Genomic DNA, 22,143 nt, shown 5'->3' with positions numbered 1-22,143 from the left:
GAATCAGATTCAAACTGAAAACAATGATCTTGATTACAAATATTGAATAAATACTCATCATTTAGTGGCTGAGTTTGCTCCTGTGGGCTTGACATCACGGTTGGCTGACTGGTTAAATCTGGATAGCCACTCGCACTCGCGCCGGAAGTGACCCCGCTTTCCACATGCGAAGCAGATGACTTTATCTGGCGTTCTAGAATAAGGTTGCTGGGGTTGATACTGGTCCTGATAGGGACTGTAGGTCCGAAAAAGATCCCGCGTGCCCGTAGCCATGGGCCGTGAGGGGAAGATGGGCCCCGCACAGGAAGAACGTCCCGGGTATCCAAAGGTTGCCGCTGGTGCTGGCCTCCGCTCCATACGATCAGGGAAAAAAGAAAGAATTGATCAGCATTTGTAGGATTACCCTTTTTAAGTTTTCTGACAGCCTTGGCTTCAGCCCTTTTGATTTTACGCTCGTCATCGCTATCAGAGCCCAATTCTGGGGTTTCGTATTCTTTGACTGTGGCCCAGCCCCCAGGGGAATTGTCCGCCAAACGAATAAGTTTGTTTCTATGTTTAATTTTCCTTAGCGCTTCTTTAGCTTTTTCTTTATTTGAATCAAGGCTGTCAGAATCCACGATAAAGTGTAACAAGTTTGAAATGTCAGTATTGAACTGAAACTGAATTTTGCAGGAGGTATTCTTGAAATAAGGAATGTTATCTTTTTCCTTTTGTTTGCAACTTGTACTCGTTAGCTCTTGTTTTAATGTTGAAAGTTTCGTGTCAAAATAAGATCTGAATAAATCAAAAGCTCCAAACAAATCTCATTCTCTATCCCCCGAGGGCCCAGGCCTACCTTTATCTCCGCTGTAACTTGCTACAGGGTCTCTATCATTCAAGGTCTCCGAGTCCCTGCCACGAGATGTGCAAACCGGCTCCTTGCCACGTTGTACTTCCGGTCTCCTGCTACGGTATAGACTAGACTGGCCCAAGGAAATAGACGAAAGCTGCCTATGGCTAAACTCAAGCTGATCTTGGTCATTTATTCCCGCAGAGTCAAATGACATCTTCCCGAAGTAAATACCAAAGATTAAGAAAAAACTCGAGATTTGACAATTTTGCAATGTTTTCTCTATCCCGTCTGAGCGTCGAATAACCAATTCAGTTCATTAAATGCACGAGGAAAACTCCTGATTTACGCACGAGTAACCAGACCTATACCTAATATTACTTTAATAATCCTATACCGCAATAATAATAAATACATATAATTCCATACCAAACGGCTACTCGTGATCTATCCGACTTAGACAACAGAAAAGGTATTGCTTGTTTTTCAGGCCGATGCCATACATTTGCATGAGAAAAATGTCAGGAAAGCACAGGAAACAAACATTTCTGTAGTATTAAGAACGTCCTTGTAGCATAAGTAGGTGCACGATTTGCACGAGATTTACCAGTTGAAATATCCGACAGAAAATCAGTTGTGTGTGAGATTTATCAAACACTTTGCAGGCCTATGATTGGCATGCTGGAGGTAGCTGTTGTCTAATACTTGGTGATGCACTTTATTGGAAGAAGAAGAAGAAGAAGAAGAAGAAGAAGAAGAAGAAGAAGAAGAAGAAGAAGAAGAAGAAGAAGAAGAAGAAGAAGTAGAAAATATCGCTCAATCCTATAAGTTGACGTGCCAATGGACTAAAAGGCATTGTTTGAATACAATGGCATTTTAACACCGTGACGTATTAGTGTTGTTGTGATACTTGAATTAAGAGTTAGAGCTGTCCTGACGGGGCGTAGTTGACGCTTATATGTAATGTATTCGAAACACCGTACAATTATATTTTTGTTAAATACATTGAGACATCTTTTATTGAAATTATTTTTTAAAGCTGCATAATGCAATGTGGACCATTGATACGTAGGCAGGTTTAAGATCAGATGTGGCCAGGGGCGTAACTAGACCAAATACGATTTGTAGGCCCGTTCTACTAGGGAAGAAGTGTTTTAAATAACCACTGTTTTAACAACGCACAGGCGGTACTACAAACTAATTCATTATCAACTAATCTGGTTATATAAAATGCACGTACCGAGGTGTAGGTTTGAGAGAGAGAGGGGATGCATATAGGGAATATTAAACAGTAGAACTCCGACATGCAGAATTTTGACAAACAGGTGAGATCGCAACCCAAGAAATTAACTTGGCTCGGGGGTTTTAAGCACTTTGCAACAAATTTTGCATTTTTCCTAAATCTGCTGGACGTGCGAGGTGGGGAAACCATTGATTTATGCATGCGAGAGATTCATGTACAATTTGCTTTGAACGTGTCACGGATTCGAGGTAGAGATATGTACAGGTTTGCATAGATTGTGCAATAGGTATGTTGTCCGCGGCCTTGACCTTTGTCCATGACCTACATACTTGTGGCTTCTGTGTAACACCTCGACACAGAAGCGTCGTGTGTTAAAGGGACTAGACACCAGATGATAACATTGCAAGATAAAAAGAAAATTGTCAAAAACTAAAATTGATATCGTTGTGTACAACGCAATATTACTAACTGGTGTATCATATCGATAACGACGCATTATTTAACATTATACATTATTGCGTATTTTTCCAAATCGAAATTTACTGAGTTTGTCTACCACGCAACTCCCAGTAATTTTTAAATAGGTGTTATCTGGAATTCAGTGAGAAAGTTTTCCGCTAATTTGCATGTAGGTACAACACATTAAGCCCAGATTGGTGTGGTGATCTATTCATATTAAAATTCAGCTAATCCATAGTCTTTGTCCATATTAAATTATTAAGATGACATAAGGTCATAACAGTTAGCCAAGTATTTGTACCTACAGATTAATAACGTTACGGAGTAAATCTATTTGCGTCGATATATGTTTCTGTAATAATCACCTGACTTTCACATGCTAAATTAACGCACTATAAACTGGGAAACCATCATGCGCAATTTTTAAATGGGTAAACTTAGTAGAGACAGCAACGAACAGATATATAGAACAGAACAGAACATTTATTTCCAAGAAGGTCATAAACCCATCTGGCAAAACATGTACATATACCGACGATTTCTATCACGTTAAATGATGTACCATAAGCTTCATAATAGTTTGTAATGATAATTCTAGACATGTTTTGAGGAAATACTGTATTTGCCGATTTTGGGACCATTCGGTGTCTAGTCCCTTTAATATGTTTCGATTGTAAGTCAATGTTAATTATTTATATTTTGGCATGACCGGACTGCAAATGGTGAAATTTAAACTAGCTAGCCAAAAAGTTTTAGTAACGCTATTGGAAATTGAGCTATTTTGGGCTTGAATTGACAGGTATCTGTTCAAATGAGCACCCGCCAATTGCCTTTCGGTGTTCGTTCATAAATCTTAGTAAAATTGCTCAATGGCAACAGTTAAAACGCAAGAATAAGTAACTAAGGGTAATAACTCTGTAATATAATAGAGCTCTAAAATAGAGTTATGGTTCTTGCACACTGCACTTCCTTTCAGTATGTTCTATCATTGTATGAAGTTTAATTGAATTCCATCAATAAGTTTGCATCGGACCGACCCAGCGACCGACCGACCCACCGGCCAACCTACCACAGGGTGACTCCAATGTACCCCTTTCAATGTGCATGTTCCAGAATTATACATTCTGTTTTTAGTGATCAACAATTGATATACACTGTACATGTTCTAGAGTTATAGATTCTGTTTCTTAATCACCAACCAGTGATATACACTGTACATGTTCTAGAATTATAGAATCTGCTTCTTAATGATCAAGCAGCGATATACACTGTACATGTTCTAGAGTTATAGAATCTGCTTCTTAATGATCAAGCAGTGATATACAATGTACATGTTCTAGAGTTATAGAATCTGCTTCTTAATCACCAACCAGTGATATACAATGTACATGTTCTAGAGTTATAGAATCTGCTTCTTAATCACCGACCAGTGATAAACAATGTACATATCCTAGAGTTATAGAATCTGCTTCTTAATCATCAACCAGTGATATACGATGTACATGTCCTAGAGTTATAGAATCTGCTTCTTAATCACCAACCAGTGATAAACAATGTACATGATCTAGAGTTATAGAATCTGCATCTTAATCACCAACCAGTGATAAACAATGTACATGTCCTAGAGTTATAGAATCTGCTTTTTAATCATCAACCAGTGATATACGATGTACATGTCCTAGAGTTATAGAATCTGTTTCTTAATCACCAACCAGTGATAAACAATGTACATGTCCTAGAGTTATAGAATCTGCTTCTTAATCACCAACCAGTGATAAACAATGCACATGTTCTAGAGTTATAGAATCTGCTTCTTAATCATCAACCAGTGATATACAATGTACATGATCTAGAGTTATAGAATCTGCTTCTTAATCATCAACCAGTGATATACAATGTACATGTTCTAGAGTTATAGAATCTGCTTCTTAATCACCAACCAGTGATAAACAATGTACATGTCCTAAAGTTATAGAATCTGCTTCTTAATCATCAACCACTGGTATACAATGTACATGTCCTAGAGTTATAGAATCTGCTTCTTAATCACCAACCAGTGATAAACAATGTACATGATCTAGAGTTATAGAATCTGCTTCTTAATCACCAACCAGTGAAAAACAATGTACATGTCCTAGAGTTATAGAATCTGCTTCTTAATCATCAACCAGTGATATACGATGTACATGTCCTAGAGTTATAGAATCTGCTTCTTAATCACCAACCAGTGATAAACAATGTACATGTCCTAGAGTTATAGAATCTGCTTCTTAATCACCAACCAGTGGTAAACAATGTACATGTCCTAGAGTTATAGAATCTGCTTCTTAATCATCAACCAGTGATATACAATGTACATGTTCTATAGTTATAGAATCTGCTTCTTAATCATCAACTATTGATATACGATGTACATATTCTAGAGTTATAGAATCTGCTTCTTAATGATCAACTATTGATGTGCAATGTACATGTTCTAGAATTATAGAATCTGCTTCTTAATCACCAACCAGTGATATACGATGTACATGTTCTAGAGTTATAGAATCTGCTTCTTAATCACCAACCAGTGATATACACTGTACATGTTCTAGAGTTATAGAATCTGCTTCTTAATGATCAACTATTGATATACAATGTACATGTTCTAGAGTTATAGAATCTGTTTCTTAATCACCAACCAGTGATATACACTGTACATGTTCTAGAGTTATAGAATCTGCTTCTTAATGATCAACTATTGATATACAATGTACATGTTCTAGAGTTTTAGAATCTGTTTCTTAATCACCAACCAGTGATATACACTGTACATGTTCTAGAGTTATAGAATCTGTTTCTTAGTCACCAACCAGTGATATACAATGTACATGTTCTAGAGTTATAGAATCTGTTTCTTGATCACCAACCAGTGATATACAATGTACATGTTCTAGAGTTATAGAATCTGTTTCTTAATCATCAACCAGTGATATACACTGTACATGTTCTAGAGTTATAGATTCTGTTTCTTAATAACCAACCAGTGATATACAATGTACATGTTCCCGAAATATAGATCCTTCTTCTTCATAATAAGGATTGATGTTATGTATCGTTGGATAAGTAACATGTGAACTTCACTTATCCACAAATACATGCAATTTTAAACACAACTCTACAAATATTTTGATGTTTTATTCAATGCCAAATAAGTTACTGACAAACACAAGACGCATCCAAGGAAACGGACCAGAATGTTTTAAATGCTAAAAATATCAATCAATACAGTAAACAGAGCTAGGATAAATTTTAAAACTCTGTAAAAAACACACTTCACCAGACTTATATATTTTAAACATCTCATTGAAACTGTAACATTTCTACTAAATAACTTTGCTTTTCTTTTTTACAATCTTTTTTAAAATATTAAAACATGTAAATATGTACATAACACCATATCCAACAATTAAACAATACAGACAGTTAACTATATGACTAGACTATAAATACCAATAATTGAATATGGTAATTTCTGAAAAATCTCAAACAACAATTCTGTGAGTAAATTTTAATCCATAAAATTATTCTACAAATATCTAAAACATCATATAAAAGCACCTCTCTGAAAAAGCACATTGAGTAAAAATCGTAAGTTTGACATCGCACAGCATATAATATCTATTTATATCTGATGTTTAAGTGATAAAAAAATAGTGTTTGAAATTATATTTTGTCGAATAGGATGGTATTATTCCTCAAATCTGTAAATCTGCAGTCAGCCATTATTGACAAAAGACAATTAGACAAAAGATAATCTCAAACACTAAGCCAGGTAACCTTTGACCATTACATAATGCTGAACTTACTAGAAAAGTATACATTGCTGATTTTTATAAATTGTAACAACATTCAGCAATGTTTGAATTTAATGATTTCTTGAAGCAATAGTATGATGCATACAAGTATATCTGTGATGTTTGGCACATGTTACCTTATATTCTGTTTCAAAATGTATAATATAGATTCAGTAAACAGCAAGATGTTACATACAAAGTTTATTAAGGTAATCCATCCAACATCAATGGAACAAATTGATACTGGTAAAGTTTTGTTTAAAAGTTACAAAACGTTAAGTTCCAGTTTCTTTTTAGTTAAAGCATTTTAATATAGACATTATTTTATTAAATAATTATATTAATAAAATTGCTGAATAATCATATTTAAATTTGGTTTTATTACCTCCCTTTATTATATCATAACATAAATGTTATATTGCCTCCCTTTAATATATCATAACATAAATGTTATATTACCTCCCTTTAATATATCATAACATAAATGTTATATTACCTCCCTTTAATATATCATAACATAAATGTTATATTACCTCCCTTTAATATATCATAACATAAATGTTATATTACCTCATAACATAAATGTTATATTACCTCCCTTTAATCATATTATAATAGTAGCATCATTATGGTGTTATTCAAAAATGAAATCCATAAAATAAAATGATGGTTCAGGAATATAGATTAAACATAGAAATAATCTCGTTGTCAATATCTAAAATGCACTTACACATCTTTGCATCCTTATGATGGATGGCTTACCTTAATGCACTTTCTCTTTTTTGCATCCTTAAGATGGATGACTTACCTTAATGCACTAACACATCTTTGCATCCTTAAGATGGATGGCATACCGTAATGCACTAACACATCTTTGCATCCTTATGATGGATGGCATACCGTAATGCACTAACACATCTTTGCATCCTTATGATGGATGGCATACCGTAATGCACTAACACATCTTTGCATCCTTATGATGGATGGTGTACCGTAATGCACTTACACATCTTTGCATCCTTATGATGGATGGCTTACCTTAATGCACTTACACATCTTTGCATCCTTATGATGGATGGTGTACCGTAATGCACTTACACATCTTTGCATCCTTATGATGGATGGTGTACCGTAATGCACTAACACATCTTTGCATCCTTATGATGGATGGCATACCGTAATGCACTAACACATCTTTCCATCCTTATGATGGATGGCATACCGTAATGCACTAACACATCTTTGCATCCTTATGATGGATGGTGTACCGTAATGCACTTACACATCTTTGCATCCTTATGATGGATGGCTTACCTTAATGCACTTACACATCTTTGCATCCTTATGATGGATGGTGTACCGTAATGCACTTACACATCTTTGCATCCTTATGATGGATGGTGTACCGTAATGCACTAACACATCTTTGCATCTTTATGATGGATGGCATACCGTAATGCACTAACACATCTTTGCATCCTTATGATGGATGGCATACCGTAATGCACTAACACATCTTTGCATCCTTATGATGGATGGCTTACCTTAATGCACTTACACATCTTTGCTTCCTTATGATGGATGGTGTACCGTAATGCACTAACATATCTTTGCATCCTTATGATGGATGGCTTACCTTAATTCGCTCACACATCTTTGCATCCTTATGATGGATGGCTTACCTTAATGCATTTACACATCTTTGCTTCCTTATGATGGATGGTGTACCGTAATGCACTAACACATCTTTGCATCCTTATGATGGATGGCTTACCTTAATTCGCTTACACATCTTTGCATCCTTATGATGGATGGTGTACCGTAATGCACTTACACATCTTTGCATCCTTATGGTGGATAGCGTATCCTAATGCACTTACACATCTTTGCATCCTTATGATGGATGGCTTACCTTAATGCACTTAAACATCTTTGCATCCTTATGATGGATGGTGTACCGTAATGCACTTACACATCTTTGCATCCTTATGATGGATGGCTTACCTTAATGCACTCACACATCTTTGCATCCTTATGATGGATGGTGTACCGTAATGCACTTACACATCTTTGCATCCTTCTGATGGATGGCTTACCGTAATGCACTAACACATCTTTGCATCCTTATGATGGATGGCATACCGTAATGCACTCACACATCTTTGCATCTTTATGATGGATGGCATACCGTAATGCACTAACACATCTTTGCATCCTTATGATGGATGGCATACCGTAATGCACTAACACATCTTTGCATCCTTATGATGGATGGCTTACCTTAATGCACTTACACATCTTTGCTTCCTTATGATGGATGGTGTACCGTAATGCACTAACATATCTTTGCATCCTTATGATGGATGGCTTACCTTAATTCGCTCACACATCTTTGCATCCTTATGATGGATGGCTTACCTTAATGCATTTACAAATCTTTGCTTCCTTATGATGGATGGTGTACCGTAATGCACTAACACATCTTTGCATCCTTATGATGGATGGCTTACCTTAATTCGCTTACACATCTTTGCATCCTTATGATGGATGGTGTACCGTAATGCACTTACACATCTTTGCATCCTTATGGTGGATAGCGTATCCTAATGCACTTACACATCTTTGCATCCTTATGATGGATGGCTTACCTTAATGCACTTACACATCTTTGCATCCTTATGATGGATGGTGTACCGTAATGCACTTACACATCTTTGCATCCTTATGATGGATGGCTTACCTTAATGCACTCACACATCTTTGCATCCTTATGATGGATGGTGTACCGTAATGCACTTACACATCTTTGCATCCTTCTGATGGATGGCTTACCGTAATGCACTAACACATCTTTGCATCCTTATGATGGATGGCATACCGTAATGCACTCACACATCTTTGCATCCTTATGATGGATGGCATACCGTAATGCACTAACACATCTTTGCATCCTTATGATGGATGGCTTACCTTAATGCACTCACACATCTTTGCATCCTTATAATGGATGGTGTACCGTAATGCACTCACACATCTTTGCATTCTTATGATGGATGGTGTACCGTAATGCACTCACACATCTTTGCATCCTTATGATGGATGGCTTACCTTAATGCACTCACACATCTTTGCATCCTTATGATGGATGGTGTACCGTAATGCACTAACACATCTTTGCATCCTTATGATGGATGGCATACCGTAATGCACTAACACATCTTTGCATCCTTATGATGGATGGTGTACCGTAATGCACTAACACATCTTTGCATCCTTATGATGGATGGCTTAACTTAATGCACTTACACATCTTTGCATCCTTATGATGGATGGCTTACCTTAATGCACTTTCTCTTTTTTGCATCCTTAAGATGGATGGCATACCGTAATGCACTAACACATCTTTGCATCCTTATGATGGATGGCGTACTTTAATGCACTAACACATCTTTGCATCTTTATGATGGATGGCTTACCGTAATGCACTAACACATCTTTGCATCCTTATGATGGATGGCATACCTTAATGCACTAACACATCTTTGCATCCTAATGATTAATGGCTTACCTTAATGCACTAACACATCTTTGCATCCTGATGATGGATGGCTTACCTGAACATGAATACTGCGAGACCATGCCATGGTGAGTACCTTAATGAGTGTATACATTACAATTTAAATACAACGTGATCTGAAAATGTATATTTGGAATGATAAAGACTACCTCGGCAACATTTAACATTCAAAATTAGCTACACGTCCACAACACAAAATATCTACATTCTGATGTACCCTTTGACCAAGCAAGTCGATAATACACTAAGACATTAAAATGTGGTATAATGTACAGCTTCACGCCTTTACCGTCTTAACCGTGTCGATAATACGCTAAATCATTAAAATGTGGTATAGTCTACATCTTCACTCCTTTACCGTCTTAACCGTGTCGATAATACACTAAAACGTTCAAATGTGGTATAGTCTACATCTCCACTCTTTTACCATTGTACTGTACATAATATACTAGGATAGATAACACACACACGAAAAACAGTGAAAAAAGTGGGTAAAGTGGATTACACTTTGTTCAGTACTTAAATACTTTATGACAAAAGAACGTGCATCAACGGTATTAAACTCCTTAATAAAGCTTAAACTGAACTGCAGGTAGCTCTTGGAAAAATTACTTTTTCTAAAATATCATGACAGTTACTGTAAATTCTCTCAACAAGATTTTTGTATTCGTCATTTACTTTCAAATACTTTTTAATAATAATGGTAATTTCAACCAATTAAACAAGAATCAGAGTAAACCCTCTTATTAAACTGTGGGAGTTGTCACTCCACAAACCCCATTATAGCCCAAAAATGATACTTTCGGGCATGTAACTGAAAGTGTAAGACGAGATGATGACAGGCCACGAAAAATATATAAGGCAATAATTAACCATCATGGTGGAAATGTGTACCTAAGATCACAGAGATATCTCTAAAACTATGGGAGTCGTTCGCTCCACAATTGTTTGCCAACTGACTATCCCCCCAACAGACCAATCCTATGATGACTTTCAATATACCGCCTCCCTTCAAACTTATTTTGCAGGAGTATTAATATCAATATTCATATATTCTAATGCTTTATCAACAACAATGGAAGTATACAATGTAAACAATGGTCCCATTTCCATGGCAACATAACATAAAATATAAATTTAGTTAACAAACCAATAAAACAGAAGACAATGTGTAAAACACACATTTTACATATTTCAATTTTTTTTATATAAAATTCACGATCATGATAAAAAAAAAACATATTGAAGACCTCCAGCAAGGCTGTTGTAAGTTCCAGCAGACCAAACGGATTTATTTCTTTTTCTACAAGCAACCCTCAATGATGTTGCATTTTGGGAGGGTTTAGTTTTCATGCAACAGCAGACCACAAATATAAAACCTAGCGAATTAATCAATTTATCAGTGCTTTCGAAAAAATTAAATAATGGCCTTGTAAAATTGACCAGAACTAACAAATCTGAAAAAAGTGCCTCTCTAAAATAAGGCAATCAACAGCAACCAATACACACAGAAAGCACTTAACCAAAATAGTGGTCAAAATTACCACAACACAAAAAAGCCTGACATATGCTCAATAACTCCATATATCTAGAGTACAAGAAAACAAGGTAAACATGCTTAACTCAATTCTATGTGACAGATTAATGATGAATATCAGTTCAATTCATTTGATTTTGGTCCAACTGCAGTGGCTCACATGGTTAAATGCAAACTACTGGCCTTGACCGTACACACATAGGGTAATGAACCTCAAACATACAATGTATAGCACCCATTATATACAACTCCACTGATAAAAACCTTGTTTGTTTTGTTTCTTTTTTCCACAGCTTTGACCTTTTCAACTATTCTCTCCTCTCTAACATGAAATTCTGGCCTTGACCTTAAGCGTAATGAAAACCCTTGATCTTGTTTTTTTTTCTCTGAAGCCATGACCTTCTCTCCACTCTGACTTGAATAACAGACCTTGACCTTAGAGTGATGAACAACATTGACCTTGTTTTTCATCTAAGACCATGACCTTTTCAATGTCCCTTTCTCCATACATTGACCTCAGTGTCATAAACACCATTAACCTTGACCTTCTCCACTACGCTCTCCTCTCTAATTCTAACAACTTGCCTTGACATTGGAATAATGATCACCAAATATCACCCTTCTACCATACAACTGGTAAAAGTCTTCATCCAGGTTCTTCTCTAACACTTTGCCTTTCCTATACCTTGAGCAGCTTGAGTCCATGTCTTATTGCAGTATAAGTCATCAAGTAATATGTGTCATTATTAACCTCTGTGTTTGTCGTGAGATATTCTCTGTCAAATTGGTCAGTATCGTTACCTGATGTACAGTAAATTTAAAAATGAAATAACTTTTCTCAATCAGTTTGTATTTCAACACGATTCCATTATATCCATGTTTCAAAATTCTCAATAGCATTAATCCTTGCAAATAAATTTCAATGTATTCTACAACAATATCCTGATTAACATCTTATTTTTCAAATTAATCATTGGACTGAGAATTTCTCATGACAATTATCAAAGGAAATGACTCATTCCCCAGTTTGACTTATAACTGAGCTTTCCCCAATCTCTTTTTGTGTACTTCTTCTCACTTTCTCTTCTCCTTTCATACCATTCTCTGATGTCTCCAAGTTTTCCTCCCCATTATCTTTAAGAGAGGTTTTAGAATCGCAGATATCTTTATCAGCCTTCATATCAGTAGTTTCTCCATCAATGTCCCTTACAGTGTCATCATCTTCTTTATTGTTTTCTCCATAAATTATGTGAGGATCCTTATTCTCTCCGGACTTGGGTTTATCTAATGTTCAAAATGGCTTATCATCTATGTGGCTAGGCTTATCAATTTCAAGCCGTTGACGTTTCCGTGACGTAATCTCCTCTTCACTGCTATCGTCCTGCACTTCAATTTCAGCATTTTCTCTCCATCGCTGTTTTCTCGACTCATGTGATGCTATCATCTCGTCAAGGGTCACTGTAATAAAAAAATTGGCATCATTTCATGCACCTAAGTATACACATGTCAACATCAAACACATCTCTACATCATTCACAAACAAATAAATTGAGAAGCTTCTGTAAGTTACCATGTATACATTTTATCAAATGTGTTTGTTTTAATAATATGGGCTCTTGAAAGGCTTAAAGGCGCACAATACAGGCTGATTCAAAAATAAAAAATAAAAATAAATCATGTTTATCTCATTTGATTTAATGATCAAAACCAAAAACAACAGCATATCATTTACATAGAGATAAAGAAATAGCAATATTTTTGCATTTTTTTAACTCTGGAAATTGTGGCCACATCGCTATTATTTCCACAAACCCAATTTTTAAGGTTAGTATTTTTTTATCTGTTATATGCTTTTTTATCATTTGAGTCAAATGAGTTAGACATGAAAATGCTTTAAAACTAAAAATAAATACTTTTGGCATCAACCTATATTGTGCGCCTTTTAGTCATTTGGACTCCTGTCATGGTTAAGGTCATCTGAATACAAATACAAGTCTGGGCAAATGAATATTCTTCAAGTTTGTGATTAATAAACATCAATGTCAATCGTTTTACAATAAGTAATAGGTGATATATGATGATTGCAAGGGCAATTACACTATAAAGCTGACTTAATCAAAGTCAATAAAACTTTTTCAGGAACTACTTTTCATCATGGGTGTGGTTTCTACCAAATGTGAAGTCGTTCCATGACAAACTGTAGATTCGGAAGTAGTTTATGTCTTAAAATGATATTAACCTACAGACAGAGAAGGTTGACAGACTGCCAAAGTGACCTCTATATACTTATTGTAGTCTCCAACTACTGATTATTTTCAGCAATGTTCCGATGATCAATTATAATCAAAAATTGATTGGTTGAGCCTGAAATTGGTGACAATTAATTGTATTTGGTCATAATTGATCATATTCAACTTACTCCTGAACTTGAACAACCCTGTTGTACGGACTACTTACAGCCTCCCTGTCTCTCCATCAGCACCTTAGGATTCCTGTCTTCTACGAGCCATTCAGACTGCATCAGTAAAGGGTGACTCAGATCACACCAGGGCGCAATGTCACAGTCTGAAAAAATGACAGAAAGATGAGTTCAAATCCAATTTACAGTAGATAAAAGAATAAGAAGCACATTTACTGGTTCATTTATCACCCGAATATTGTCTCACAAATATTTGAGTGTCCGATACATCAACTGTAACTTACAATACATGTAAAGTGAATCATGCCATCTTGATGAGACTTTTTGTTTATAATAAACCTGAGAATGTTTGAAAACTTACACATCAAAAAGGCTTTCATAATTTAAAACTCATTATTTGAATTTTGTTTTTTGTCAGAAGTAAAACTACAACTTTAACTACATAGATAAGTGTCAAATATCTGAATATTTATAAAAGGGTTCATAAACAGGAGGAACACATAAATATGCCAAGACTTGTCCATTTTTAATCCAGGGCTATATATATGTGTATTAGCACTTGCTGCGGACGGGTATTATTGGCTAAGCATCGAGATCTAGAACAATATTTCATAAGCATATCTCAATATATCGTTGAAATAAAAATTGGTAATGTATGGTAATTAATTAGGTTTCTCTGTTCATATCATTATTATTTCACTTTCTGTTTCGATAATCCATAAATTGCAGAACTAGGTATCAATAATGTTGTGCATCCCTAGAACAGGCTTTGTCAAATACGAACCAAGTTTAATGTAAATATTCTGAATGGTTTCTGGTATATAGGGTATTGTAGACCTACAGTAAGGACAACATTAGTGAATGGCAATACAATTTCTATTGAACAACAAACAAGCTAAAGATTGCATAAAACATCTCTCCAAATCTAGGGGCCCTTTTTAAGGGTGTGAGTGGTCTAGTGATTTAGGTGTCTGCCCGTAACCCAACAGGTCTCAGGTTCACAAACCATGGGAACATTCTAATGGCCTCTTAGAAAGGACACAGTACTGGTTTCTGCTCAGGCAACTGACTCGAGAGTGATTTACATCAGTAACTCACATCAGCTTTCAGCTATCCCAAAAGTTGTGTGAAAATAAATATAACCAGAACACCTCCGTACCTGTTTCCACTTTAGCTTTCTCAAGGTCATTCAGCATGCTCTTCACCATTGTTGCTCTGTGAAAAAATAAGAAGAGATGTTATCAATAAAAGTTTGATCAGCCAGGGGTTGTCAGCAAGATGGATAAGTAAATTTTCTCTGAGTTCTCCTATTTCCCCCACAGCATAAGACCACACTCTCGCGCAACATGACATGAGTGTGACTGTGTGACTAAGCTTAATTTAATATTACTTTCTTCACTGTTGTAAAAAATAAAGATTGAAATAAATAAAATTGAAAATAAATCAATTGACCGCTGTCAATCATTTAAACACCACTTTACATGCTTTAGAACCAGCACAAACGCCAGTGAAAAACAAATTCTAATAAGGCAAGTCAAACTCCTTGCTTACTTGACGGAATGCTCAGCCCAAAGCTGCTGGAGGGAGGTGAGGTTGTCTTCATGGCATTCTGAAACATGAATGGGAAAGTCTTAATACTGTTTTGAAAATACTGGGCCGATTGTTTAGAAATTTGTTAAAGTAAGCAAGTATTAATTATAGAAGTGTTAACTTTTAAGTCTTAACTTCTCTAGAAGATTAATGAATTCACTTGTGATCTGCAGTATTTGTAACAAATGCTGTTTTAACAGTACCTGTCTTATTCAAATACATATGAGGATATCATCAACTTTTTATGTCTACAAGATAACAACAATATCGTTAGTCACATTGTTAACTTTCACAACAATCTGAACAATCCTCCAAATGTTTTCAAGAACCAACAACAGGGCTATTGTGCTATCTCATTTCTTTAAATTGACCATTGCAAATGCTTGCTTGATTTGTTTGCATCCTTTGATCGACTGCAACTTAACATAAACAATTTGAAATATGAAAATAATATGCCACTAGGTGTTCCCATTAACTTGGTTTTGGCAGTCCTGGAACCCGTCCAATGAAAAATCTAAGTCAATTTAAGTCGTAAATTGAAAATATCTTAGTCATATTTTGTTATTTTGATACATACTTGAGTATATTGAAAATAAGCCAATATATAAAATGAATGTAAAGTTGAGGATATAAAAACAAGAGGCCCATAAGGGCCTATGCTCTACTGGCATGGCTTTGTGGTCATTTTTATTCAGAGCATGTATGTATGGGTAAAAGGCAACAGACATAATTATAGTTCAAGTTTCGTGTTTGGGTTACCTGAAAACGTTGCACGTTCAACATCTGAGCCCAGAAAGTATTGTAAGCAGATTAGTCGCATGAACTATTTTAATATGTGCCAAGTAAAGTTCATCTGACAAAAAAATGCTTTCAAAACTGTACTCATGGTAAAAATTTCTGTAGTTCTAAAATTAAACTAGAATGGGCTTTTGAGAAAAGCGCATGTCTCCCCCGAAGGCTTAGTAAACAGACACTTACCATAAAAATGCAAAGGCCTTCAAGTGCTGCTGTTTCTCAGGGAAAAAAACGGCAGGTCTTTTATGGACAAAAAACAAAATAAACAAAATGCACGAAAGTTGAAATGAGACGCCAGTTATTGATCGGAAACGGTTTTCATCTTCAAGCCCTTGTGGACTTGACCTTTGACCCAGTGACCCCAACTACTGCATGACCCTTACAAGCATGCAAAGTTTGGAGACTCCAGGTAAAGCAGAACTTAAGTTATTGATTGGAAACCGTTTTTCATCATCACTCTCTTTTTGGACCCAGTGACCCCAAAATCAATACGGATCATCTGCCCAAGAAGACCTACCAGCATGCAAAAGTTCAAGACTCAAAGGCAATAGGAACTCCACTTATTGATCGGAAACCTTTTCTTATGTTCAGGTGTCTGTGACCTTCACCTCTGACATAGTGACCTCAAAAACAATGCGGGTCTTGTACACCCGAGTAACATCTCTACAATTTTTGGTAAACATATGTGAAAGATATTACACGCAAATGATTTTTACATGGAAGGTCACCACGACCTTGACTATTGACCTTGTTACCCCCAAAACAATTGGGATCATCTAGACATCATGACCAACCTCACTTCAAAGTTTGGTGAACCTAGATCAAAGCATTCTCCTGATATTGCACGGAAATATTTTTTTACATTAGAGGTCACAGCGACGTTGACCTTTGACCTTGTGACCCCCCAAAATATAGGAGTTTTCTAAACCTCATGATCAACCTCCCTACCAAGTTTGGTGAACCTAGGTCAAACCATTCTCAAGATATTGAGCGGAAATGTTTTTTACATTGGGGGTCGCCGCGACCTTGACCTTTGACCTAGTGACCCCAAAAACAATAGGGATCTTCTACACCTCATGACCAACCTCCCTACCAAGTTTGGTGAACCTAGGTCAAACCGTTCTCAAGATTTTGAGCAGAAATGTTTTTTATATTGGGGGTCGCCGCGACCTTGACCTTTGACCTAGTGACCCCAAAAACAATAGGGATCCTCTACACCTCACGACCAACCTCCCTACCAAGTTTGGTGATCCTAGGTCATGCGGTTTTCCAGTTATCGATCGGAAACGAAGTGTGACGTACGGACGGACTGACGGACTACCGGACTGACGGACAGGGCAAAAACAATATGTCTCCCCCAGAGAGGGGGAGACATAAAAATGTTGGTCAAAAGGTCAAAGTCAAGGGCATCAGAGGACAACATTGATGCTAATTTGCAAAACTGTAGACATGGTCTAAATATCATTGCTGAAGCTTTAAGAATAAAAAAGAAGGTCAAAAGGGGTGGGGCCAGCTTTGGCCCCAGGGGCATATTTTGAGCCTTGTGATGCCATAATCAAAATAGCAAGGGTTTGCAAAGCTGGTTCAGACAAAAAGATTTTCAAACATTCCAAATTTAAGTATACCAAACCTGTGAACCAGTACAGAACTTGTAAACTTGGCTAAAAATAGAATTCACTCATGCAGACCTGGCTTAAAATAGGTTAACTAAAAAGGAGAATTTCTTTAAAACTTTCAAGGCCCATAATCTAGGCATGCATGGGCAGGATATGGCTGGTAAGGAACCGAGCTCTTATTGATATCTAAATACTGTACAACTTTCATCCAGATACAATCAAAACTGAAGACTGTATCGCGTTAACAAGAAATTGTCTACAGACGCACGGACAGACGGACTCACATACTACGTACACATTACCATCGCATAAGCTCTTCTGGCCTTAGGCCAGTAGAGCTAAAAATCATTTGTCTCCATTCTCGACTTTTATATACAGATATAAGATTTTATGCATTTTGACTAAAATCCTTTATTGGACTTTCACCTCTGCTTTGGGACTCAAAGACTTTTTAATTTTCTTATAGTAATAAGAATGCTTGACTCATAAATAGTGATGTTCTGATGATCGATCAATCATTGATTGGTTTGGTCTGAAATCGTTGACAATTAATTATATTTCTTCATAATCAATCATTGATTCAAACAGCCCGCTGTTTCTTCCTCTCGTTATTTGCATTTGGTTAATTACCGCCAATTTTCTTCTTTGGGTTCATATATACATCCGAAAGTGTTTAGTTGTTATCGGTAATAAATATCGCCAAAAGCAAAAACACCAAATAACCAAACATACACATAACATAATCACAGTTAAGAATTACGATGTTATTGTACAAGAACAAAACTGCAATTAAAGTATGTCAAAAAACGATTGTACTCCTCAAGCCAGAGTTATGGGCCTTGTTTAAGTGTAACTCACAAGTGCTTTGACTCTGGCAACATGTGTACCAAGTTTCCTTTGAATGATATCTTGAACAGTATTTTTGGTTATTGCCAAGTCAAAAGTTATCATACTCTGAGAATGCCAACAACGACACCCAGACCATGACAATACCTTAACCTTTTTTCATTTAAATGTGGGCATGCAAAAAATGTCAAAATGAGAATCCTGTATCCTGCAAAACATTCTATAAACCGTATAAGTTACTAATAAGGTGAAATAAGATCTGTGTTATATTAACTTACCAGCTTCGTAAATCCACTCAAATTCTCCTCCAAAGTCAGCGTCATACAAGCACAAAGGCGCGTCAGATGACATGTTATATTGCGGCTTACGCGGATTTTTCTCAATGTTCAGAAGTTCATCAACCACCTGAAAAATTAGTACATGGATTGCTATTGTATAAATCTGATAACATATAATCACTATTAATCTGAACATCATTTATAAAAAAAAATACCAATATTTCTAATTTATTTTTCGGTTTCGATTTTAGTTTTTTCTTTGTTTGATAAAAATTTACATCAAAAATCCGAAATTATTTTGAAGCAAAAATTAGTGTCTCAATTGCAACAAGTATAAAACATTTTGTGAGAATTCCATTATTTAAAGCAAAAACGGTTTAATACACCTAAACTTTGCGATGGTAATTGCTATATGGCAAACTTGTTGCATCCATTGATTTGTAAAATTACATTTCTCCCTTCATTTAAAAAAGCATAAACTATGAACATTAGAGGAGAATTACTAGTATTGAATTGCAATTATTAAAACTAGAGATTGCTCTTTTGAAAGTCCTTGTCTCCCCTATTGTGTGGTCGTAGCTGAGAAAAAATGAATGATGGACGTGAAATAAGTAATTTTGGACTGGAGACGAACTAACAGTGAAGTTTGGCTTATTCACCTGTATTGAATAGTGAAGAGAAAAAAGTGTTGTTGATTAATCTTGGAAAATGTCAACAAAGTTTGCATTGTATTAAGTTTCTTGGCGCAAGTGTTATTCAATTATTGATCGGAAACCATTTTCAGCTCAAGGTTATTGTGACCTTGACCTTTGACCTACTGATTACAAAATCATTAGGGATCATCTACATGACCAACTTGCATACCAAGTATTAAGTTCTTGGGTGCAAGTGTTCTTCTGTTACTAAGCGGTAAATGTTACTTCACCTCAAGGTCACGGCAACCTTGACCTTTGACCTACTAATCTCAAAATCAATAGGAGTCACATACTAGTCATGACTAACTAGTATACCAAGTATTAAGTTTCTGGGAAAAAGCGTTCTAAAGTTATTGAGCAGAAACCATTTTTAACTTAAGGTCATTGCCAACATTTTGTTTTTTACCTGAAGGTAACCTTGACCTTTGACCTTTTGATCTCAAAATTAATAGGGGTCATCTTCTAGTCATGAACAACTAGCATTCCAAGTATGAAGTTCCTGGACCCAAAGGGTCTTAAGTATTTGAGCGGAAACCAATTCTTCACCTCAAGGTCATGGTGACCTTGACCTTTGACCTAGTGAACCAAAAATCAATACTAGTCATGACCAACTACTAGCATACCAAATTCCTGGGTCTAAGCGTTCCATCATTATTGAGCAGAAACGAAGTGTGACGTTCAGACTGACTGACGGACTGATCGACGGACAGGGCCAAAACAATATGTCTCCCCATGAAAGGGGGTGACATAATTACTTGTATTGACCTTACTTTGTGTGCTTGCATCAATTAGCAAATTTTAAGATGTTTTCTATTAACTAAACACAATGCAAGGGAGATAACTAGACAAAACCAAATACATACTTCAACCGATTCTTTCCCTTTGCCAACAAGGAACAGCACAGAGAAGATGCTGCGAATCTGATGCCACAGGAATGCCCTCCCGACGATCGTGAGTTCGTACATTGTGAATCCGTCATCGGTCTCATCTAGAGTCTTGACTTCAACCTCCATGATTTTTCGAACATAGTTTGTAATGCCATTTTTAACATTGAACTTGCTGAAGTTGCGGAAGTCATATTCGCCAATCAATTTTTTGCCGGCTTCTTCCATGAGCTGTGTTGAATTAAAAAAATCATAAAATCAGGAAATTTTAAGTCTTCAGATGATGTTTTTCTCCAAATCAATATTTCATGAAAATCAAACATTTTTTAAAGTCACACTCGTATTTAAATTCAATACATAAACATATAACAAACAAATTTTGAGTAATAAACCTTGCTGCTTACTATATAATGCATTTGTGGAAAATATATTACCGGTAACAAGATTGTAACTGTGTATTTAAAAGATGAAAACACACAAATATTAAATGACTGGTGAGTCCAATAGATTTACAATGATCAACTATCATTTCATAAGGTAGATATACAGTGTTTTCTGCACCTTTCTTTCAAATTAAACATGCTATCCTTCATAAGAAACATGGTGTTGTATACAATCATGTATATACTTCCTTTTTGGTAAATTAAAACAATTGAATTAAGTATGGTACATCTTATTTGGGAGTAGAAGTGCATCTTCTTAGTTTCCTTTGGAGTTTGCTACCCAAAAAATATTTTAAGCATTTTTGCCTTAAACAAGAGCTTACAAGTTATTACAACATAAAATTAATCACTCTTGTTGGCACAAAGTTGTGCGAGTATGTGGTCTTGTTGAGGGGTAAAACAGAGTACTTGGAGAAAACCCACTTGGTTGGTAACCATGGTAACCACACATCAAACTCACATGCTGTTAAACCAACCCAGATTGCCTAGGTCAGAAGGGAGTGTACTGACCAATGGCTAACCGGACATGCTGTTAAACCAACCCAGATTGCCTAGGTCAGAAGGGAGTGTACTGACCAATGGCTAACCGGACATGCTTTATCTTTGAGGTAGGGATGCGGGTCTTACAATCAACACATCGTCTTTATCTTCCGAACACATGTGCAAAGTCATTTTAAAATATGACAAAAATACAGTCAAGACACAAAAAAACTATACGGTATATGCATATATACTATATATAATGTCCAGGGCTGATCTTTATAAAGCATCTTAAGTCAATTATCATTTAATAACTTAATACAATCTGACATATTTCATTTTCATTGCTTTAATTCAAGATACATAGTTTTATGTAAAAGAACACTTAATTCTTTTAATTTGACTATGAACGTTTTGAAAATTGACTCAAATTAAGAAATGACTTGAGATGTTTTATGAATACCGCCCCAGGTTTATTACTTACCAGTATATTAAGGTCTCCTTTGGGGAAGAAATACTTGTACGTTCTTCTCCTGCAGCTGAACCTGAAATGATACCATTGGTTGAGGGTATACCATAGGAATCCTCTTTCCCCGTTCATCAATGTACTACAAAC

At 35.9% G+C, this 22,143-nt stretch overlaps 1 protein-coding gene across 1 annotated transcript in view; it reads right to left on the bottom strand.

Moving 5' to 3' along the window:
* Positions 1 to 5,693: 5,693 nt before the first annotated feature.
* Positions 5,694 to 22,143, bottom strand: part of LOC128246025 (uncharacterized) — a 33,042-nt gene continuing 16,592 nt past the window's right edge. Inside the window, exons 6-12 of the mRNA XM_052964235.1 lie at positions 22,012 to 22,072; positions 20,584 to 20,835; positions 19,026 to 19,152; positions 15,452 to 15,509; positions 15,060 to 15,115; positions 13,939 to 14,046; positions 5,694 to 12,939 (exon numbers count right to left, since the gene is read on the bottom strand). Coding sequence (XP_052820195.1) covers positions 12,773 to 12,939; positions 13,939 to 14,046; positions 15,060 to 15,115; positions 15,452 to 15,509; positions 19,026 to 19,152; positions 20,584 to 20,835; positions 22,012 to 22,072 — 829 coding nt within the window. The 3' untranslated portion in view covers positions 5,694 to 12,772. The remainder of the gene's footprint in view (positions 12,940 to 13,938; positions 14,047 to 15,059; positions 15,116 to 15,451; positions 15,510 to 19,025; positions 19,153 to 20,583; positions 20,836 to 22,011; positions 22,073 to 22,143) is intronic.

The sequence above is a fragment of the Mya arenaria genome, chromosome 9 (genome assembly GCF_026914265.1).
Source record: "Mya arenaria isolate MELC-2E11 chromosome 9, ASM2691426v1".
Lineage (NCBI taxonomy): Eukaryota > Metazoa > Mollusca > Bivalvia > Myida > Myidae > Mya > Mya arenaria.
The sequence above is the reverse complement of the archived record's forward strand: the minus strand, read 5'-3'. Positions and strand labels throughout refer to the sequence as shown.